The sequence below is a fragment of the Urocampus carinirostris genome, chromosome 15 (assembly GCF_059441175.1).
Source record: "Urocampus carinirostris isolate Australia breed hairy pipefish chromosome 15, RoL_Ucar_1.0, whole genome shotgun sequence".
Taxonomy (NCBI): domain Eukaryota; kingdom Metazoa; phylum Chordata; class Actinopteri; order Syngnathiformes; family Syngnathidae; genus Urocampus; species Urocampus carinirostris.
Window position 1 is genome coordinate 23,541,231 of NC_142363.1, and position 23,016 is coordinate 23,564,246.

Genomic DNA, 23,016 nt, shown 5'->3' on the forward strand with positions numbered 1-23,016 from the left:
ACTTGACTTGACTTTCAATTACAGTTGAGTCATTATCAGGAAATGTATAATTGGTGTGGTTTAATGTGGGCCTTTACTCTGCCGGGTGGAGTTAAAGAGCCTCATGGCATGAGGAAGAAAAGCTCTCTTCAGTCTGTCCGTGGTACAAGACAGTGACAGCAGTCTAACGCTGAAGCTGCTCTTCTGTCTGGAGATAATGCTGTGTAGTGGATGCGATGAATTGTCCAAGATTGACCGCAGCTTTTTCAGTGCCCGTCTCTCAGCTACTGTTGTCAGGCTGTCCAGCTCTGTGCCCACAACAGAGCTCGCTTTCCTCGCCAGTTTATTGAGACGAGAGGCATCCTTCTTCATGACGCTGCCTCCCCAACACGCTGCCGCATAGAAGAGGGCGCTTGTAGCAACTGTCTCATAGAATATTTTCACGAGCTTTTTGCAGATGTTGAAGAAGGCCAGCCTTCTGAGGAAGTAAAGTCAGCTTTGACCCTTCCTACATAGAGCTTCTGTGTTGGCAGTCCAGTCCAGTTTGTTGTCCAGCTGCACACCCAGGTATTTGTAGGTCTGGAAAAATTCTACACATTCTCCTTTGATGGTTACAGGAACCGGGTGAGTTCTAGTTCTCCTGAAGTTCACCACCATCTCCCTGGTCTTGGTGGTGTTCACGTGCAGGTGGTTTGCGTCGCTCCATCGGACAAAGTCCTGAATCCATTTCCTGTACTCCTCCTCCTTTCCACTTCTGATACATCCCACGTTCGCAGTGTCATCAGCAAACTTTTGCACGTGGCAGGAGAGTTGTACTGAAAGTCCGATGTATAAAAACCCCATGCACAAATTTATGGAAAAAACTCAACTTTGTTCGAGTACAGGCCACACCAGATTTTAGACAGTGCTTAAAGAGCCCAAAAAAATGAACTTATTCTTGTGCATTTCTTAGATTCTAAAAAAAATCAGCGGGAAACAGTCATTAAGTCAGATTGGAGTGAAGGCCCACTTCACCACACGCTATATCAATAACTTATACGCAGGACTATGTCAAAAAACATTAAACAAATTTGTTTGGAATCTTTCTAACAAGTAGTGTATCCTAACTGAATAATTGAGTTTGTCAACAGGTCAGTCAATAAGTATTGTAAGCTAAAGTGTTTCAAAGTTAATAAATTGTGGTACGGAATTGACGATAATTTGTTACAACGAAAGGCTTCAAAATACATGTATTTGCTCTAATGATTGGAGGTTGCGAGAGAGCGAGCGACGCGAGTTGGCCAGGGCTGAGCCGGGCGATGCGACACGCGTGTTGCCAGGCAACCAGGCTGCTACATGACGGCACATCCTTCACTTTTGCAATTAAAAAACATGAACTGGTCCCCACTTGTCTGGCCATCTGGGAAATAATCAAGGCTGGCTGCTCGTTTTTCCCTTATTATGCAGCCAAAGTATCGCTTTTGTGTTTGTACATCGGAAAAAAATAATGAATTCAGAAAAAATGAGTGCAATGTATATACTGTATTTACATAAACTGAAATGCAAATTTGAGAGGTTTGAGGCTGGGGATGCTCGATACTACATTTTTTCTAGCCGAAAAACACATCTTGAGTGGTCAAGGATACTGATATTACATACAGATACCATTTGTGCATACTTTAAAATACTAACATAAACATAATATGTTTTCTTTATCACTTTAAAATAGACACTTAAAAGCAGCCAGTAATGGCTGGTATCGACAACAATACTGATACTTGGTATCAGTACCCATTACTTTTCAAAACACTTTTTTTAGACCAATAAATATTTTTTTAAGTGTTCATTAATAACATTAGTGTTGTATTTCTGTAGTATTTTTGGAGGATTAAAGTACTTTAATCGTTTTTGTGTTTTTGTAGAAATACTCTTATTATTAATTTTTCGTATTTTTGTACTACCGTAAATTCCGGACGATAAGCCGCTACTTATTTTCCAAACGTTCAACCCTGCGGCTTATTCAGTGATGCTTGCCAATTCGTGTCATTTTTCTAATGGCCGCCAGCGGCGCTCGAGTACAAAAGGTAAGATTTAGACCGGTGGAATATATGCGCCGAGGAAGACTGCAACTAATTAGCGTAGACATATCCTCATCATGCAAATTGCAAAAAGAAAGGCACATGACGTAGCTTTCAAGCTAAAAGCAAACGTGCAGTCCGATAAAGAAGGAAACAGAGCTACTTTGCGAGCGTGTTGTTTGCGTGTTTTTGAATAAGGGAGCGTGGGACGACGTCTATATGTCAAAGTCTCTGTCCCATACTGGGGAAAATGAATTTGATGACGTCAGTTGCAAGGAGGAAGATGAGTACGGGTTACCGTGGTTTCTACAAGTAGGGCATGTTTTTTTTAACAGACCCGTTTAATGTGTCGCGAGCGAGTTGCTAGTAGCGTTTTGCTACACTTCACAGGCACGGTTTGGGATGAAAGTTATAATATTATAATTAAAGCTTTGAAAACTCTCTCGGTGTACCGTCTTTCTTTGAAAATATGTGTAACCGATGTATAATATGTATTTGCACCTGTATATTTTTGTAATGCATTTATTTGAGACACTTATTCTGATGTTTTGCGAATTAAAAAAGAGGGGCGGAGCAAACGTGGGCTGACGGGATGTGGGGTAAAGGTGAGTGAGACCTGTTGTCGCGGCGGACAATAGTGGATATATATTTTTCCCACCCTTACCTTTGGAAATATAGACTTTTTTTCCTTGGATTAGTTTCAACGGGTACCCGGACTCTGCAGGTCTGCATCAAACCTCAAGTACCGGTATCATTTTTTGTCCATTTTGCCGGCTGTGGTTTTTGGACTGTGTACCTTATATTCAGTTACAATCGCGGGACTCAAAGCCGGGTTTGGGCTAATTTTGTGATTGTGTTACATGTTTTAATGTGGGCGCATGCGGCTTATATACAGGTGCGGCTTGTGTAAGTACAAAATCGGTTTTCCTCTTAAAATGTGGTGGGTGCGGCTTATAATCAGGTGCGCTCTATAGTCCGGAATTTGCGGTATTTCTGTTATATTTTGTAGTTATTCTACTGTAGAATTTTAATGTACATCTGTAGTATTTTTGTGGTAAAGTATGACTGTAGTTATTTTTTTGTAGTATTTCCATAGTAGAATTTTTGTAGTCTCGCTCTAGTTGTATTTTTGCAGTATTTCTGTTGTAATACTTCTGCAGTAGTATTTCTGTCATAATATATTTCTGGTAGTGTTATTTTTTATTATACTATTATGAAGTGGTATTTTTGTAGTATTTCTGTAAAGATATTTCAGATGTATTACCAAAGCAGTATTTTAGTAATTGTTTAGTATTTTTTGTAGTATCCCCATCGTATTGTTTTTTTTGTCATATTTCTTTATTATTTTTCAATTATTACAGTAGTTGTGTTTTTGTAGTAATTCTGGGGTAATATTTCTGTAGTATTTTGTTTCATAGTAATTTTGTTGTATTGCTTTACTATTTTTTTTCCAAACGAGCTAAATAATGTATGAGCACGATGTTTGATATTTAGTTTTGTAGTGTTTCTGTAGAAGTTTTTTGTCGTAGATGCACGAAAAAGACAACGGGGACCAGGGTTGGGTAGGGTTACTTTAACTGGATTACTTTCAATTACTTTTGGATTACTCCAATACCAAATATGCTAATAAAAGACAAAAGAAACTAAATATGAATAAAATGACTAAATTTTGTGCAGGCTTGGGGAGTAACGGAATACATGGAACGGCCAAAATGATGTTGGCAAGCTGTTTGGATTTATTTTCATTTTATTTCTGTCGCATTTCATGTTAGTTTTGCCGGAAATCAAAGAGATCAAAGCCAGGAGAGAAAGCTTACCACGTGTTGTGAGTCATAATTTTATTCATATTTAGTTTCTTTTGTCTTTTATTAGCATATTTGGTATTGGAGTAATCCAAAAGTAATTGAAAGTAATCAAGTTAAAGTAACCCTACCCAACCCTGGACACTTGAATGAAAGGGAGTCTGACTCGCCTCAGTAAGATTCAAGTAACATTCAAACCAATATGATATTGACTATCAGTATCTTGAGATAAAACTGATTTTTGTACACATTCTGTAACATCCCTAAAAAAATAAATACATAAATGGCAACGAGTCCCAACTCACCGAATCCGTTGAGCGTGCCGATGTGCGCGATCATGAAGCCGCTAATGCTGTGGTTAGCTAGCGAGTCGGCCATGCTGCTTAGCGCCGATGCGCCCGCTGCCGTGCCGATCAGATACTCCAAGATCAAGTTCCAGCCGATGAAAAAGGCCACGCACTCGCCCACCGTCACGTAGCTGTAAGTGTAGGCCGAGCCGGTGGTTTTTGGCACTCGAACGCCGAATTCGGCGTAACACACACCTGTCCGTGAAAATACACAGATGTGGGATTTTTAATTAGAAATAGTTGTCAAGGATCATGAATGTTTCGGTCTAAATCAGGGGTGTCAAACTCATTATAACTCGGAGACCACACGATAGAACAAACTTTCTGTCGGGGGCCGCAATAGTAGATTAAAGAGAAAGAAAAAGAGAGATGAATAAAATAGAGAGAGGGAGGGAAAAGGAGAGAGGGCGGGACAAAGAAAGAAAAAGAGAGGGAGAGCATGAGAAACAAAAGAGAAAAAGTCGTGAGCGAGGGGGAAAAGAAAGGGAGAGGAGTAAAGAAATCCAAAGAGAAATAGAAAGACAGAAGTAGAGAAAAGGAAAAAAGAAAGTTAGAGCAAAAAAAGTTAAAAAGACGCAGAGAGAGAAAGAGACAAAGAGGAACAAAGGAAGAGAAAAAGAGAGACACAGAGAGTGAAAGAGACAGAGAGTGGGAGAAAAAGGGTGGAAAAGAGAGAGAGACAGAGAGACAGAAAGAGAGAAATAAATACAAGTACAGTGTCTTTGTGAGAGGCACCTGGCTTTGGCAACATCAAGTTGACATATTTCAACCTGCAGCTCGTTTTTCTCTTGCGCTTCTCTGAGTGTTGTCTCGCGGGCCGGATTCAATCCCTTAGCGGGCCTGATCTGGCCCGCGGACCGCCTGTTTGACACATGTGGTCTAAATGGTGAAGTCGCGATTTCTTTATGGTTCAAAACCATTGCTAATGTATCCTAATCTCTGTTAGCTTATGTATGGTTCTTTGTTTTAGATGTTAGCACTGAGCTAGCAAACATTTGTTGTTTGGAGGTAAATGAACGATTGCAAACTTATGCTACTTTGCATTTTCTTGCACTTTATAGCAAGGGTCTCCAACATGGCGCCCGAGGACACTAGGGTGCCCTCTAAGGACAGCTAAGGTGCCTGCGGACCTGTTCAGAAAATAGGTTACCAGTGGCTTGTAATTGTGATTTTCTAGCATCTTTTTTGTGGTTACCAGAGTGTATTTAACCGTACTTCTATAATTAACCTGGTTATAACATAGTAACAACATAAGTTCTTATTTTAGAAAGGTATATCCAGCTCTCACTTTGAAGAGGGTTGGAGAACCCTGCTTTATAGGTTAGCACGATGCAAAACAATATATATTAATCTCTTATAGTATTACAATGACATTCTGATTAATATATTAGAGGTAGGCGTGCTTTTATTGTTTAGAAATATGAAACTCTCAAACAACTTTTCTGATCTGTATTAGCTTGTTTAAATTTTGGTTAATAGGATAGCTTCAACCAAGTCGACTTTTTTAGACAAAGGTATGACAGTAGGCGTTATAGTCATATTAGATATCATAGAGCAATACTAATCCCAATTAGCCCCGTCTTGGGTGTTTCAAATTATATGTTAGCATTAGCTAACCTACTAAACTTGGACAATGAGAATGAGAATGAGTAACTTTTGTTTGAAAGGCTCCAAAAATGTATGCTAATCTCTATTAGCCCCATATATGTCGAATTTACACTCTATGTTATCATAGACTAACATCTTTTCTTTAGACAAACAATTTGAGTAACTGTTGTTTGAATGGATAAAAGAAAAAGTATGCTAATCTCTATTAGCCCCGACTATAGCATTTCCCATTATGACTGCATTCCTTTTTTACACCAACTATTTGAATGACTGGTGTAGGTAAGTAGCAATTGCTTGAAAGTATCACGAGAAAATGCTTAGCTTTATTAGCCATGTCTATGGCAAGTTAGATATGTTAGCATTAAGCTTTGTATAAAGTTGCTGGAGTAAGTGCTATTTTAATGTTCACGGTTCACGGCTCCCTAAAGTCGTCGGTGGATCAATGAGGACGCAACTCTGGACAGCTTTCTCCGTTGTTGATTGTTCCTGGCCTGTTTTTGGGTCGTGGCAAAGTTTGCACCAGTAAATTTTTTAATGTTGTCGGTTCAGTTCTTATTCGGTCGTCCTCTCCTCCTGCCCCCTTGGACTTTCTCCTGGAGAACTATCTTGGCCAGGCCTGATGATCTTGTCGTGTGGCCATACCACTGAAGTTTCCATCTGCCCACAGTTGTCAACAGTTCTTCGTAGGGTCCAATGTTCCCTCTGATGGTGTTAGGCACCGTTTTGTTTGTCACATGGGCTAAGTAGCTGATGCCTAGAAGTTTCCTATAGCATCGCATTTCCATGGCCTGTAATTCTTTTCCAGTTTTGCTGCGAGAGTCCATGTTGCGCAAGCGTAAAGGAAGCTAAAGGTAACTAGCGTTTGCAGGAGTCTGATCTTTGATGTCACTGCAATGACCTTGACACTCCAGATGGGTTCAAGTCTGGCAAGTGCAGCCGTGGTTTGAGCTATCCTGGCCATGATTTCTGGTTCTGACCCCTTTTCTGATATGACAGCTCCAATATATTTCAATTTGGTGACAGGTTCTGGCGCTCTATGGTTGATGGTAATGTTTGTGGGGATACCTTGGGGGTTGTTGGTCATTAGCTTTGTTTTTTCTGTACGGATTTCCATGCCATAGTGGCCTGGTGCTTTTCAAGGCGATTGACCAGATCTCTGAGTTCCTGTTCGTCTCCTGCCAATCCGGCAATATTATCAGCATAACAGAGGTTAGCGATCTTATGTCCCCCAAAACTGACTGTACCCTCATGGTGCTGCAGAGCTTTGGACATGATCCTCTCAAGGAAGATGTTGAATAAAGTTGGAGAAAGAATAGAGCCTTGTCTCACACAAACTGAGGGTTGAAACCATGCTCAAATTGCACCATTGATAAGAACAGCACTGTTGGCATTGGCATACAGTTGTTCAATGGTCTGAACTAGTTTCTGGCCAATGTTGTACTTCCGCACGGTGGCCAATAAAGCGGCTTGCCATATTACGTCAAACGCCTTCTTGAAATCAAAAAAATAGTGATAGAGGTTTCTCTGGTGTTGTTGAAAGTTCTCACATATATATGATGCGCGGATTAAAAGCCTGTTCTGTGTTGTTACTTCACTATTTTAATGTATCGCCAATATATGCTAATCTCCATTGGCTTAATCGACTTTATTTGTATTTTAGCATTGAAAAAAAGAGACTACTTTTTGGAATTTGTACTTGCTATCAATGCCAAAATCATGACTTGTAAGAAATTTAGAACAGCCTTCAAATTTTTCTTTAGAAAAATCCAAGTTAAGAATATGAATTAAGCCGAAAAACAAAGTATCTTTTTTTTCCTCACCTGACAAGATGGAGGCCACGGCGGCGATGATAAAGGACACGATAACGCCGGGGCCGGCCATTTCTTTGGCCACCAGGCCCGACACAACGTACATGCCCGTTCCCACGCAGCTACCAACGCCGAGTGACACCAAATCCATTGTAGATAGCACACGAGCTAGCCGTGTACCGTGTGGACCCGTTCCCGTCATGGCCGAGTCCAACATGGATTCTACCGGCTTGGTTCTTAACACACGAGATGTGAAGGTGTGCCACATGGCGCCCCACTGGATCCTCCGGGGATCTAGCTTGCCCGCTAGCCTGCTCATGCTGAAGGTTTGGAATCCCAGATGAAGTATTCCTAAATTCGTTGGATGCAGAGGTTTGTTGTTGTGAAGATTTGATCGCTTTCCCGGTCTTGCTTCACTTATGTTTTGGTCCAAGCATGGTGAGAAAGGACCTGAAAATAAACCAAACATTGTTTCAAACCATATTTTAAACTTTGTAAATGGAATGGAAACAAAAATAGCACAATATATGGACATACGGTATTAAATATCACAAAAGTAAGCTAACCTCCATTAGCTTGTGTATGACATGTTCTTTAAAGGGACAGTGTGTATTGATTAATGCCTCCTAGTGGCACAAAACCTATACTCAGTAAAAAAGGACATGATTTGAATACTGGGCAAAAATACCGTAACTATCATACCAATGTTAAAATCATAAGTCGAGAAATTTCCATAGAGGATTCCCTACCTAAGGTCGCCGCCATGTTTGTCTGGCATTTTGCTGTGCTCTGTGACACTGTTTTTCATTCGCATTAGACAATACAGTGCCATCTAAAGAGATTATAGTTATGTTCTGGGTAGGCATTAGGTTTAGAGGGTTAGAGTAACAGGGTTGAGGGCCTGAGGGGTCAGAAGGTTTTGATTAGGGGTGTTAGGGTCAGAGGGTTAGAGTGGTTAAGGTTATAGGGTTTGGGTAGGGGTTACAGTTAGAGAGTAAAAGTAAGAGGGTTAGGGGCTTTGGGTTACAGTTTGGCTAGGTATTAGGGTTAGGGAGTGGGTGTTAGAGGTTTATGGTTTGAGGGTTATGGTTAGGGGGTTAAGGTTAGAATGTTTAGGGTTAGAGGGTTGAAGTTGAAGGCAATATAGTTAAGAGGGTTAGAGTAAGAGGTTTAAGGTTTGAGGGTTACGGTTAGGGGGTTAGGATTAGACGTTTTCAGGTAACAGTGTTAGGGTCAGAGGCATTAGACTTAGGAGGGAAACAGTTACTCGCTTTGAATAAGAGGGTTTATGGTTTGGGTTAGATTTACATTTTGGGTTGGGTTTAGGGTTAGTGGGTTTAGGTTAGCGGGTAAGGGAGTATAGATAGGGCGGATGGGGTTAGATGGGCTTGTGTTAAAGGGTCAGAGGCTTTTGGGTTAGGGGATTAGGTTTAAATGGGTTAGGTTTAGATGGGCTAGAGTTAAGGGTATGGTCACAGTTAGTGAGTTTGGGTTACAGTTATCATCTTGGATCAGATGATACCAACCCAATATTTTGGGTTGTTCTTTGAACACCAAAAGTTGGGTAAGTTAAATAACCATACTAAAAAAATCCACTCCGTTTGGCATATATGTTTTTGTCTTTTTGTCCTTGAAAGAGATGGGTGATCCTGGTTGTTGCATGGTGCATACATTTCGAGCCGTGGTAGCGGCAATTGGACCTGATGTACGGCATTATCTAGAACCTGCCTTATCGGTCAAGATTTTGGAGGAGGAAGCAGCCAACTGGACATTATAATGACCGATTCTTTATTTTGATGATGTCTGTGAGGTCTGTTGGATGTCCTTGCAACCTCCATTGCAGCTTGGTTAACCTAGGATTATCTCATGTGTAGCCCCTTCTTAAGGTTTGTTCATTTTCTTCGTCCTGAGCGTTTTCAGTTTTTCTTTGCCCTCATGTAGGTTTCAGATGAGGGGATGGTTTAAATGTGCTCTGTGAAACCCTTTGAGACTTTTTGTGATTAAGTTGTAAGTGTGTACAAATAAACATGACTTGACTTTTGCAAGTTTTGTGTTATTCTTTTGTCCCAACTATAACGTCTTGCGTTTTATCAAAAGAACCCAACCTAGTTTTGATGGTGGATTGTTTTTTTTTTTACAGCTCTCAATAGCACCCACCTGATGCTTGCCATTGAGCAAAAAAGAAAAAGGGAAAAAAAGCCCTCCATTAGTATCAAATTGCATGTGTTCCATCCGGCCTCTTGACTTCAAATCAAGCGACACTGGAGCACTTTCGTGGGCAAACATTTGGACGCCCACCTCGCCACTCGGAAACTGGACTCAAGCACTACTACAGCTATTGCCCTTATTGACGTAAACCGCAATTTTTTGCAACTGAAACGTTAATTTGCCAGCCCCGAGGCCAAGTTTTAAATCAAACAAACACATCAAGGAGATTGACATTGGGCCTTTCCACAAAATAGTCATTTGGTCATTGGTGATTCTGGGTATATTGGTTTTAGATAGATAGATACTTTATTCATCCCCACAGGGAAATTCACATAAAAATGTTGATATGATCCAAGACAATACAGAGTACTATTGATCGATACCAATACCTTTTCCTCTGAAACCTCTTGAGCATTGAATCATAGAACCCTTCCCATTTGAGTTTGTGCTGTTTTTATTGTAATTATAAACAAACATTTTAGGCACTAAACCATTCTTTAATTGAATAACTATACAAATACATTAAAACAAATAAAGATTCCATTACAACTGTTTCAAAACCAAAGCAAAGGGAGTCAAACCTAAAATATGCTGCAATATACTAAAAATACAAATACTGTATAACAATATCAACAAGACAACAAAAATATCTTCCATTGCGCAATATTTGAAAATAAAGTCAGCCAAAAGCCTTTTTTGTCTGGTTTGTGTCCATAGTGACAACTATTTTGTAGGTTGTTGTTTAGGAACAGTAGCATGTTTACATTTTTGGTTGCAGCTTGTGTCTTTCTGCAGGGTGATTTTTTTTTTTTTTAAATGTGTTCATGTAAATTGGTGGTGTTGCAACAGTAGCTGAGTACTTTATCAATTAAATGACACATAGCATTGTAATTGTGTGTTTAAAAAAGGGTCACCACTTTGCACTTCCTGTATGGCTTAGTCCATTTTAGTTTTTAGTCGGGGTGGGGCGATCCATCTGGCTATCTAAAACTCTGTCACTCAAACAGGCCCGATGCAGCAGGCCAGCGAGTTGCAAGGTGGGGTTTGGGGTAGTCAAGTCGTCAGAAAAATGCGTCTGTCAGTTACTCACTCAGGCATAGACTTAGAGAGTTAGAGAAGGAGCCAGGTGAGTGCCTTGAAAAACTTGGTGGAAGAGCAAAGCATCGATCCCAGGACAACTGTATTGATCCAATTCAAGTACTTTCTTAGTATCAATAGGATCGATATTTGAATCGAACCACCCAGCCCTAGTGTGTGCATAAGAGTGTGTGTGTGTTTATTTGAAGAGTCCAGCGTGGGCCAAACAAGGTAAGACAAAGCGTAGCAGGCAGGTGGCAGGTTTACCAGGTCAATAGATAAATACATGAATGAATGAAAACTTTTATTTTGAACATTAAAATAAAAACAGGACGAAAACAATGAGTCAACAACAAAATAATGTCACATAACATGTTTGAAAAGGGGTAGTCAGAAGCAGATGCTTATTTTTCCTACCCCTTTATCTTCCCTATTAAATATATTTTACAAATCCTCCTTTCCTCTTATGTCTAATATAACAAAATCTCGTGGATATACTTATTACATAGGTAAGATATCAATAATTATAATAATTACAATAATCACATATTTTATACACTAATCTTCGCGATACCCATCCCTTAACGTCATAATGCGCCTAGTTACCAAATGTCACTGCGGCACCAATGATAATAACAATAAAAATAAACATAATATTTATAATAACAGTTCTGATATAATAATAGCAACAATAACAACAAGTTAACCATAGTTTTAAACGCAGTATTTCCAATCTCCCTCATATCCCATTTTCTTCATCCCTGTATTTCGCCAGTAATGCTTTTTTGTATTTAAATTTGAACACATGGATAGGTGGACATTGATCTCATCTTGTAAATTTTTCCCAAGTTTGACTCCACACACAGACACACACATACTTTTCCTAGTTGTTTTCACCTTTGGGATTTTGAATTTACCATTCATGTTTTGCATGTATGAAAACGTTGATCTCACAACAGTAGCAGCTACCAGACTAAGCTGCCTTCTCATGGCCATTTATTAGATGTTGATAAATTTTGGCCAATTTTTGCATAGAGAAGGGAACTGGTGCCGATACTTTTGCATAAAGAAGGGAACATGTAGTGATACATTCAAAAAGAGTGGTTATATCTATATAATCAGTCTTGGCAATGGTATCTATTAGTATCAGCTGTATACTAAATATTAGCAGAATTTGATCAATTCTTTCAAAAAGTGGGTGTAAGCACTGATACCGAAACCTGGTATCAGTACTCACGATGGCAGAAGATCCCAGTATCAGCTGTATTCCAGTGGCCCTTTATGAGATGTTAATAAATATGAGCCATTCTTTGCATCTGGAAGGGGATTTTATGTAACAATACGTAACAAAACCTTAAAAAGGCTGGTATCTGCACCGATACATAGCAGCGGTATTTACCTGCCCACCTTTACTCTAAACCAGGGGTCGGGAACCTTTTTGACTCAAAGAGCCATAAAAGCAAAAAATATTAATTTTATTTTGGGAAAGAGCCACACCATATATTATGAGACAAATTTACAAAATTGCTAAACCCGCACTCCAGACAAAAGCTTAGTCTTCAGCACATTTATTTTTGATGATTTGATAAAAATTATGAAAAGAGAATAATGCCAGAGCCCCTGTCCCAAAATCAACAAACATACCACTTTAAACTTGTCTCTTTCTTGCAATTACTCAAGATCGGTTAAACTTCTTTTGACCCTTTTTTCCATACATATTGGTTTCAAAACCAGATGCAAGCTGTTATTGTGTAAAAACGTCACAACATTCTGCAAATAGGGAGCCTGATGAGCTCACTTTTGGCGCAGATGGCGTAGGGCGAGAGATGGGAGGGAGTGCTTGCGTTTTTTGCATGGCTCCACCCATCCCTCCCACTCACCCAATCAAAAGACTAAGTTCTCTTCCGGTGTTTTGGCGTATTTACAGTGTGTTCTGTGGATTCATCATAAGGTATCTGAACACTGAACACAGATTATATAGTGAACTTTTATATAAAGGATTCTTTAGCGTTGTACAGCCAAAACGAGTTTTTTTCCCACCTTTTTTGTGTGACACCTTGACTGTAAATTGTAGTGAAAAACGTGCCCTATATATACTGCGAAGTAACGCCATAAGACTTAGTTCTGGATTGGCTTTGCGTGTACCTGAATAGGACGAACTACTCAAGTTTCGAATAGGATGGAGAAATTTTGCATGCAATCAAATTTGTCTCTGAGCCATAGATATTCATAGAAAGAGCCATATATGGCTCGCGAGCCATAGGTTCCCGACCCCTGCTCTAAACCATAGTCCTGTTTTAAAATCCAACTTAAATTGTGTGTTTAAGAGAGATTTGAGGTTTCAGATGAATATAACTTGAAGGTTTTTTATGAAGCATGTTTTGATAATTTGAATTATTGTTATTAATATTACTGTGAATTTAATTATCAATGATTAGATTGTCTGTTGGATATCTTGTTGGTTATCATGGAAGTCAAGAAAAAGAAAAAATTGAGGATGGAAGCCAAGGATTACATAACTGACAAATTTAGAAACGGCAGATTGTACACGCACACACTCACACAGAGTCCCTGAAGACATCCTTGTGTCAGAGAGTACTCAGTAGTGGAGTTAGCTTAGCTGGCTAACATGGCCTGGAAGTGGTAGTGAACATCCCTAATCAAGTCAAGTCATGTTTATTTGTGACACCCTTAATCACAAGGAGCCTCAAAGGGCTGCACAGACCACATATTATTGCAAACCACAGACTATTATTACACCATCCCCTGATCTAAAACCTAAATGAGGGAAAGGAAAAACTCAAAAACCTCAGCATGAGGAAAATGAAGAATCCATGAACTTATTTGGTCTTATCCTTAATTGACGCCATACCCCTATTAGTAAGTCCTCAGCAAATAATTCCATATGTTTTCCCAATAAAAAGTATTTTCTTAAAGTATCATGATTTGGGTACGAAAGAGTTAGCATCTGATCGCAAAATGTTTTCAAATAGGGTTTGATGGCAGGGTAAGTGTTTGAACAGATTTGGGTTCAAAAGGGTTCAACATATTAAACTTGGGTTTGGACTCCAATTTACTATTTCTACATGTATTTCGTGTTGTAAATTAAACCCACAAAAGTCTCAAACTATTTAAAACCCAACAATGATTTAGAGTTGATTTCAAATTGTAATCCAAGTTGAGAACACACTTCAAAATCCTTTCCCTCTCCTTCAAGGCAGATTAAAGATGAAATCTTTGACTTCCAAAGCCTTAAAAGATAAAGCCGTATCCTTGTTTCGAACTCATTCCTATCCTTATCTTTTAAAACCCAACTTCCATCTTCTTGCCCAGTCACAAAAAAGTTTAAACCAAATTACTTTAACTGAAAACCCTGAACCTGTTTAATACCCTTTTCTTAAAGTAAAACCTTGACACGTCTTGAAATCCTAATTTTAAAAGGAAATCTAGATTTTTCAAAACCACATTTTCAAACCCCAACTTTACATTTTTAATCCCAAAACGTCAAACCTAAACAAACATGTCTGGAAACTCAAATTAAAAACCATATTGCGGTCTTTTCAAAAGTTTTACCCAAATTTATAGTAAATTCAACTAATAACCCTGAACATACTCAACACCTTAATCTAAAGTTATAACCTTGACCAAACTTGAAACCCTATAGTCAAGATGGGCCAGTTTTTTCTAAACTGTACACCTATTTTCAAACCCCAACTTTAAACTTTTAATCCCAAAACGCCAAACCTCACCAAACCTGTCAGAATATTTAAATTTAAAACCGCATACCTGTTTTCTCAAAAGTTGTACCAAATTTAAAGTAAATCTAACTACTAACTCTGAAGCTATTTAACACCTTAATCTAAAGTTACGACCTTGACACATCTCAAAACCCCATAGTTAAGATGGGCCAGTTTTTCAAAACCCCTATTTTGAAACCCTAACTTTAAATTTTCAATCCAAAAACACCATATCTCGCCAAGCCTGTCTGGACACTCAAATTAAAAAAAATATTTTTTTCTCTCAAAAGTTTCAACCAAATATAAAGTAAATTTAACTACTAACCCTGGACCTATTTAACACCTTTATAAAAAGTTACAACCTTGACACATCTTGAAACCCCATAGGTAAAATAGGCCACTTTTTTCAAAACCGCACAACTATTTTCAAACCCTAACTTTAAACTTTTAATCCCAGAACAAACCTCAACAAATCTGTCTGGAAACTACAATTAAAAAACATATTCCTGTCTTCTCAAAACTTTGACCCAAATTTAAAGTAAATTTAACTAATAACCCTGAACTAACACCTTTATCTAAAGTTAAAACCTTGACACATCTTGAAACCTTAATTTTAAAAGGAAATTTAATTTTTTCAAAACCACACCCCATATTTTCAAACCCTAACTTTAATTATTTAATCCCAAAACGTCAAACCTCAACAAACATGTCTGGAAACTAAAATTAAAAACCATATTGCTGTATTTTCAAAGGTTTTACCCAAATTCAACTAATAACCCCGAACCTACTTAATACCTGAATCTCAAATTACAACCCAGACAAAACTTGAAACCCTATAGTCAAGATGGGCCAGTTTTTCAAAACGGCACACCTATTTTAAAACCCTAACTTAAATTTTTTAATTCAAAAACACCATACGTCGCCAAACCTGTCTGGACACTCAAATTAAAAACCCTATTTTTGTTTCTCAAAGGTTTCAACCAAATTTAAAGTAAATTTAACTGATAACCCTGACCTTTTAAATACCATAATCCATAATTACAACCTTGACACATCTCAAAACACTATAGATAAGATGGGCCACTTTTTTCAAAACCGCACACCTGTTTTCAAACCCTAACTTTAGACTTTTAATCCCAGAACGCTAAACTTCAAACAATTTGTCTAAAAACTACAATTAAAAACCACATTTCTTCTCCGAACTTTGACCCAAATTTAAAGTAAATTTAACTAATAACCCTGAACCAACACCTTTATCTAAAGTTAAAACCTTGACACATCTTGAAACCCTAATTTTAAAAGGAAATTTAGATTTTTCAAAACCACACCCCCTATTTTCAAACCCTAACTTTAAACTTTTAATCCCAGAACAAACCTCAACAAATCTGTCTGGAAACTACAATTAAAAAACATATTCCTGTCTTCTCAAAACGTTGACCCAAATTTAAAGTAAATTTAACTAATAACCCTGAACTAACACCTTTATCTAAAGTTAAGACCTTGACACATCTTGAAACCCTAATTTTAAAAGGAAATTTAAATTTTTCAAAACCTCACTCCATATTTTCAAACCCTAACTTTAATTATTTAATCCCAAAACGTCAAACCTCAACAAACATGTCTGGAAACTAAAATTAAAAACCATATTGCGGTCTTTCAAAGGTTTTACCCAAATTTACAGTAAATTCAACTAATAACCCTGATCCTACTTAATACCATAATCCGTAATTACGACCTTGACACATCACGAAACCCTATAGATAAGATAGGCCACTTTTTCCAAAACTGCATACCTGTTTTCAAACCCTAACTTTAAATTTTTAATCCCAGAACGCCAAACCTCAACAAATCTGACTGGAAACGACAATTAAAAACTATATTCCTGTCTTCTCAAAGCTGTGACTCAAATTTAAAGTAAATTTAACTAATAACCCTGAACCAACACCTTTATCTAAAGTTAAAACCTTGACACATCTTGAAACCTTAATTTTAAAAGGAAATTAATTTTTTTCTCAAAACCACACCCCATATTTTCAAACCCTAACTTTAATTATTTAATCCCAAAACGTCAAACCTCAACAAACATGTCTGGAAACTAAAATTAAAAACCATATTGCGGTCTTTTCAAAGATTTTACCCAAATTCAACTAATAACCCCGAACCTACTTAATACCTGAATCTCAAGTTACAACCCATACCAAACTTGAAACCCTATAGTCAAGATGGGCCACTTTTTTCAAAACCGCACACCTGTTTTTAAACCCTAAATTTAAATTTTTAATCCAAAAACACGATACGTCGCCAAACCTGTCTGGACACTCAAATTAAAAACCCTATTTTTGTTTCTCAAAAGTTTCAACCAAATTTAAAGAAAATTTAACTGATAACCCTGACCTTTTAAATACCATAATCACAACCTTGACACATCTCGAAACACTATAGATAAGATGGGCCACTTTTTTCAAAACCGCACACCTGTTTTCAAACCCTAACTTTAAACTTTAAATCCCAGAACGCCAAACCTCAACAAATCTGTCTGGAAACTACAATTAAAAACCATATACCTGTCTTCTCAAAACTTTGACCCAAATTTAAAGAAAATCTAACTAATAACCCTGAACCAACACATTTATCTAAAGTTAAGACCTTGACAAATCTTGAAACCCTAATTTTAAAAGGAAATTTAGATTTTTCAAAACCACACCCCCTATTTTCAAACCCTAACTTTAAACTTTAAATCCCAGAACGCCAAACCTCAACAAATCTGTCTGGAAACTACAATTAAAAACCATATTCCTGTCTTCTCAAAACTTTGACCCAAATTTAAAGAAAATCTAACTAATAACCCTGAACCAACACATTTATCTAAAGTTAAGACCTTGACACATCTTGAAACCCTAATTTTAAAAGGAAATTTAGATTTTTCAAAACCACACCCCCTATTTTCAAACCCTAACTTTAAACTTTTAATCCCAGAACAAACCTCAACAAATCTGTCTGGAAACTACAATTAAAAACCATATTCCTGTCTTCTCAAAACTTTGACCCAAATTTCAAGTAAATTTAACTAATAACCCTGAACCAACACCTTTATCTAAAGTTAACACCTTGACACAGTTTGAAACCCTATAGTTAAGATAGGCTACCACTTTCAAAACTGCACATCTATGTCTTAAAACCCTAAATTTAAACCTTGATCTACAAAAAAACCTATATCTTAAAACCCTAACTTTAAACCTTGATCTACAAAAAAAACCTTCACTGACCAACAATATCTGGAGACCCTGATTTAAAACCCTACCCCTGGCTGACAGACGACACATCTTGAAATGGTTGTTAAAATAAGCTAGCTTCTTCAAAACCACACCCCTAATTTGAACCCCGAAATTTAAAACGTCTAAACTGTCTAAAATCCTTCATTTTCAACCCTACCCGTGGCTTTCGGACGATTGCGAGGGCAAACAAGCGCCGAAACGCCGTGGCCATGTCACGAAGGATTAGCCCACTTGTGTGAAAACACGGCGGTCACGTGGTTTCCGGACGGACGGGATGAAAAAGACGTATTGCGTCATCGCTTCAACTCACCCCGCCTGCAAAAAAAGGGAAGGATCCACCGAGTCTTTCGGACACTCCGACGCCGCCTCCCTGCGCCTCCTGGCCGGTCAAGGTGAAGCACGCTGGCCCGGCTGCTCCAGCCGGAGATGGCGGGGGCGGAGACGGGCTGGAGGACAACAACACGCCCGTTGCAGCTGCAGTTGCATTACTTTCATGCGATCCTTTGTGTAACAATCAGGGCGGGTGAGAAATATAAAGAAAAAGTGAAGATAATGTTAGGAGAGGAGGAAGAAATAGAGGAGGGGGGCACTCACTGCGGCATGGCTGGATGAGACGATGCCCGCATCAGCAGCAGCATCTCGTGGCTGGAGGGAGGGGGAAGGATGGAGGACCACACGGGAGGGAGGGAGGAGACGATGATGCAAAAAGCTTTAAATCATTCAGGAAGTGGTGCTAATGTTTTTTTCCTACACAAAATGAGGCGATTTGCTGTCTTTGGACTCGTAAATACATTTAAGCGAGGCGAGGGGGGATTTGTTTTTGTCGCCGATTGCTTGCCAAGGGTCCGATTGATGCCAAGAATCAGCACCAATATAAGAGAAGAGAAGCTATGTACTAGTTCTAGGTTTGACAAGTTAAGATTAATAGAGGAAACAGCAGATCAAATCAATTTGAACAATAGCAATTTAATAAACAATGGGCAAGACACTAGACAAGGTTTAACAAAATGTACAGTAAAAGAACACTCCTTCTTCGTTTAAAGGGGCAGTGTGTGTTATTTAATTGTACAAAAAACTTTCGTTCAGTAAAAAAACAAACAAAACAAAAAACAAAAACAAAAAAACAATTGATTTGAATTAGAGGCCCCAAACCTGACCCAAATCCGGCCTGAATTTTGGGCTTAAAATGTCAATTATCAAGTCGGGCCGGGCTTCACTTTTGCTAGTTCTATTTTTCTTTTTCTTTTTTTTTCTTTATTCCCTTTGTGGAGGATCTACACAGCATGCACTTACTTTTACTTAATGAATTCTTTAGCTAAAGAAAATGTTTACAGAACTGTCAGTTTAACTTAAAATCACTAAATCCAGATACGTTTTTCTCCTCGTTGCAACCAACCAACCAACCAACCCCACCCAACCCAATCCTATACAACCCAACCCCACACTACCAAACAACTAACCGCAACCAACCCCAACCAACCAAAACCAACCCAACCCAACTCAAACTCACCCGACCCCAACCAAACCAAACCAACCCCAACCAACGAAACCTACCAAACCAACCTCAACTGACGAAACCTACCAAACCCCAACCAAACCAACCCAACTCAAACTCAAACCAACCCAAACGAACCCAACCTGAATGAAATCAGACCAAACCAACACCAACACATCCAACCCAAACCAACACCAACCAAACCAACCCACCCCAAACCTAATGACCCACCAACCGACCGACCATTGATATTAAACGTACGTGTCTTTTAAAATTAAAACTAGCCAGTCACCCATGTTACTAATTAAATGTAAAAAAACACTTACCTATCACGAACCAGGACAGGAAACAGGAAGCTGAACCCAATCGTTATTAACATTTTATTGGGGAGAAGAGGAATGAGCCCACACTTGATCCGTGGATCGAGTGGTCGCGGAAGTAGATTGATCGCCACGAGGAAGTCAAAATCAAACAGCTCAGGTGGAGAACAAAACAGGGGCAAAACACAGGCAAAACGGGGATTTACAGGCTTGACATATCACAATAGAGTTTAACAGGAGTTTTGCAGACGCTTCGACAACAAAAGACTCAAAGGACAGTGTTTAAGTACTCCCAGGGAGCAATCTGTCAACGCGTTTCAGCTGGTGTCCATGGGCGGGGCCAATTGGGCGCCGTGGCAACCGTGACCAAACCTGGCGCCACACGGCGGGGACCAATTGGGCGCCATGACAATTTACCAATTCAGCATTCAAAAGGACACTGTAATACTTGACCACTAGATGTCGTTGTAAGAGAATACAAATTGTAAAGACTCAAAGTGACCAAAATGCACCATTTTACCGCTCATTTTTTTTCTTCATTCTTTTTGAAGTTCTGGGTACCGTAGCCACAAGATGGCCGCCACTTATTTCAGCCGTCTTTGGGTGGATGAGATTATGTAAAGTTTCTCAACCTACAAATATTTTAAAAGAAGTGCTTGTTTATCTGATATGTATTTCTGCTTTAAACCTAAACCAAGTTTTTTTAATGCAGCTCTATACCACTAGGAGGGGCTAACTAATATATGCTGTCTCTTCAAACTGACATACTATTACTTTTTTTATTATTTATAGGCCGTCATCCTTCTTTTATTAGAAGAAATATAACAAACAAATAAAACAATTAGCCTATTCATAGATACTCGTGGTAATACCCTGATTAGATTCATGCTTCTGAAAGGTGAATGGTGATCGATATGATAACAGAGGTAGCCACGGCAACAGCAACCTGCTGAGTGGATGCTAAAGGTCATAAGTGGGTGGGTGAGGACGAGGAAGATAACATTTTGGAACGGAGGCTTGTTATTGATGTTTATTAGCAATAACACGGCCATCAGAGGCTGCTTTAAGTCTACCATTGAAACTGTTATGATCCATTTAGTACCAAAATCGAATTAAAAGGACAAAACCAAGACAAATCATTACATCAAAACAAATGTTTTTATTCTATACTAATTTTCAAAAGGAACACAAGGAACAGCTGTCAGAGATAGGACCCACTTGCGTTATGTTTCTCTCAGTTTTATTGGAAGAAAGGAAAGGGTTGCCCCCACGACCCGGTGATCGCTGGGCGCGGAAAGCAGGGCGCTCTGAACGCGGAAGTGGGACTTCTGTGGCGCGCGATGGCGGTGTCGGGAACGGAAAAACGGGTCAGTAGCCGGGAAGGGAGAGCAAATATGTGGTCGGGGTCGTAAGCGAGTCGTAAGCCAGGAAAGGAGAGTAGAAGTGGTCGGGGACAAAAAAGGTCGGAGGCCGGGACATCGTCAGGCTCAAAAACGGGTCGAAGCCGGGGGACAGACAAGAGCAAAAAGCAGGTTGGAGTCAGGGTCGAAAAAAAGACTTGCCTAGTGTAAACTGAGGTTCGCAGACGGACTGACCACAGAGGACAGATAGGAGTGGGTTTGAATAGGGACAGAGAGCCAATCAGAGTCCGAGGCAGTTGGTGCCAAAGGAGCGGGCACAGGTAAAGCATATCTGTAACCATGACAACAGCATACATAATACAATTTCACTTTGCATTTAATTCAGAAGAGACATAACGTTTTCTCCTATTATTGAAATGCAAAAGAACATCAAATGCTATCAGCAAGCCAGCGGTGTAAAATTGTACTTTCAGCATACGTGACTGGTGAAACAGCTGGGCGACCTGAGTGCCACTATCCATCATGCATTGCTGTCTGATGAGGTCACCGGGCTGCCGGGCATTGCTGACCATTTGCAAGGGAGGGAATTAATGGCATGCACACGTTGGTGCATGCTTTATTTTGGACCACGGATGGATGCATGGACAGAATAAAGAAAAAAAAGAAAAGATAAGACAAAAAAAAGAAAACACAAAAGAAAACACAAAGAAAAAAGAAGAGAAAGAGAAATAGAGAGAAAGACTCAGAGAAAGAGAAAGAAAGAGAGAGAAAACAAAGAAAAGAAAAAAGAGTAAGAAAGAAACAAAGAAAAGAATAAAATACAAAATAAGGAAAGGATAAGGAATGAAGAAATAAGGAAGAAATGAAAGAAAAGAATAGAAGTAAAGAAAGAAGGAAAAGAATGGAAAGAACGAAAAGGGAGGTATTAAAGGTAGGGAAAAAAGAAAGACTGTAAGAACATCAAACGATGGAAGAACGAAAGAAGGAAAGAAATGAAGGAAAAAAGAAAGAGAACAAAACAAAAGGGAGGAAAGATAGAGAACGGGGAAAGAACTGAAAAAGGTAAAAGGAAATATGAAATAACAAATAAAAGAAAGGGAAGAAATGAAAAATAGAAATGAAAAAACCGAGAGAAAGAAGTAAAGAAAGAAGGGGGGAACGAAGCAAGGAAGGAAAAAATGCAGGCAGAAAGACTGGCAGGCTGAAAGGGAGGAAAGTAAGGACAGAAGAAAGGAAGGAAGGAATAGAATAGAATAGAATAGAATAGAATATACCTTTAATGTCATTGTTACAAAATTGGTTAACATATTGTGACAACGAAATTGGGCATGACACTCCAGGTTCACACATTCACAGTGGGGTAAAAAAACCCAAGATAAAGGAACAGAGAAGATGAGGTCATAAAACAAGGAGGATAAGGTTTTAGTTATAATTTACACAAAATTTACACAAGAAATGTCGGCATGTAGGATGTTACTTACAGTTTGGTATCGTAAGGGTTGGTGCAATATGCATTTGGTGCAAAAATGCTCATCATAGTGCAAAAAGGAAGGAAGGAAGGAAGGAAGGAAGGAAGGAAGGAAGGAAGGAAGGAAGGAAGGAAGGACGGAAAAAAAGAGAATGGATGGAAGCTTTTGGAAATCTCACAAAACCTCCGTCCCCTCCTCAAATACTCTTCGGATCTATAAAATTCCTGTAAGGTCACCCATTTTGACTTAAAAAACCGAATTCCTTCTAAAGGTGAGATATTTGAGTATTTCAAATAAAAATACCGAATTCTGGTCAGACCTTCAGGATCCTTTTTATTTAATTTTTTATAATCCAGTGGACAGATCACGACATGAGATCTGTTTACTCGTCCAGGAAATCAAGGTTGAACGTGACTCATTACACACCCACACATACAAAACACACGTGTAACAAAACACACATACAGAAACAC

At 38.8% G+C, this 23,016-nt stretch overlaps 1 protein-coding gene across 2 annotated transcripts in view; it reads right to left on the reverse strand.

The window, feature by feature from the left end:
- The window catches only part of slc7a14a (solute carrier family 7 member 14a), a 42,769-nt gene extending 24,229 nt beyond the window's left edge, over positions 1–18,540 (reverse strand). The window contains exons 1-4 of one of the 2 annotated variants that reach the window (XM_088355253.1): positions 18,493–18,540; positions 18,209–18,399; positions 7,614–8,051; positions 4,144–4,380 (exon numbers count right to left, since the gene is read on the reverse strand). In XM_088355253.1, the coding sequence (XP_088211379.1) occupies positions 4,144–4,380; positions 7,614–7,920 (544 nt within the window). In that variant the 5' untranslated portion in view covers positions 7,921–8,051; positions 18,209–18,399; positions 18,493–18,540. Of the gene's footprint in view, positions 1–4,143; positions 4,381–7,613; positions 8,052–18,055; positions 18,140–18,208; positions 18,400–18,492 lie in introns of those variants that run through there. The other variant, XM_088355254.1, reaches the window with a different exon arrangement.
- Between the last annotated feature and the right edge of the window lie 4,476 nt (positions 18,541–23,016).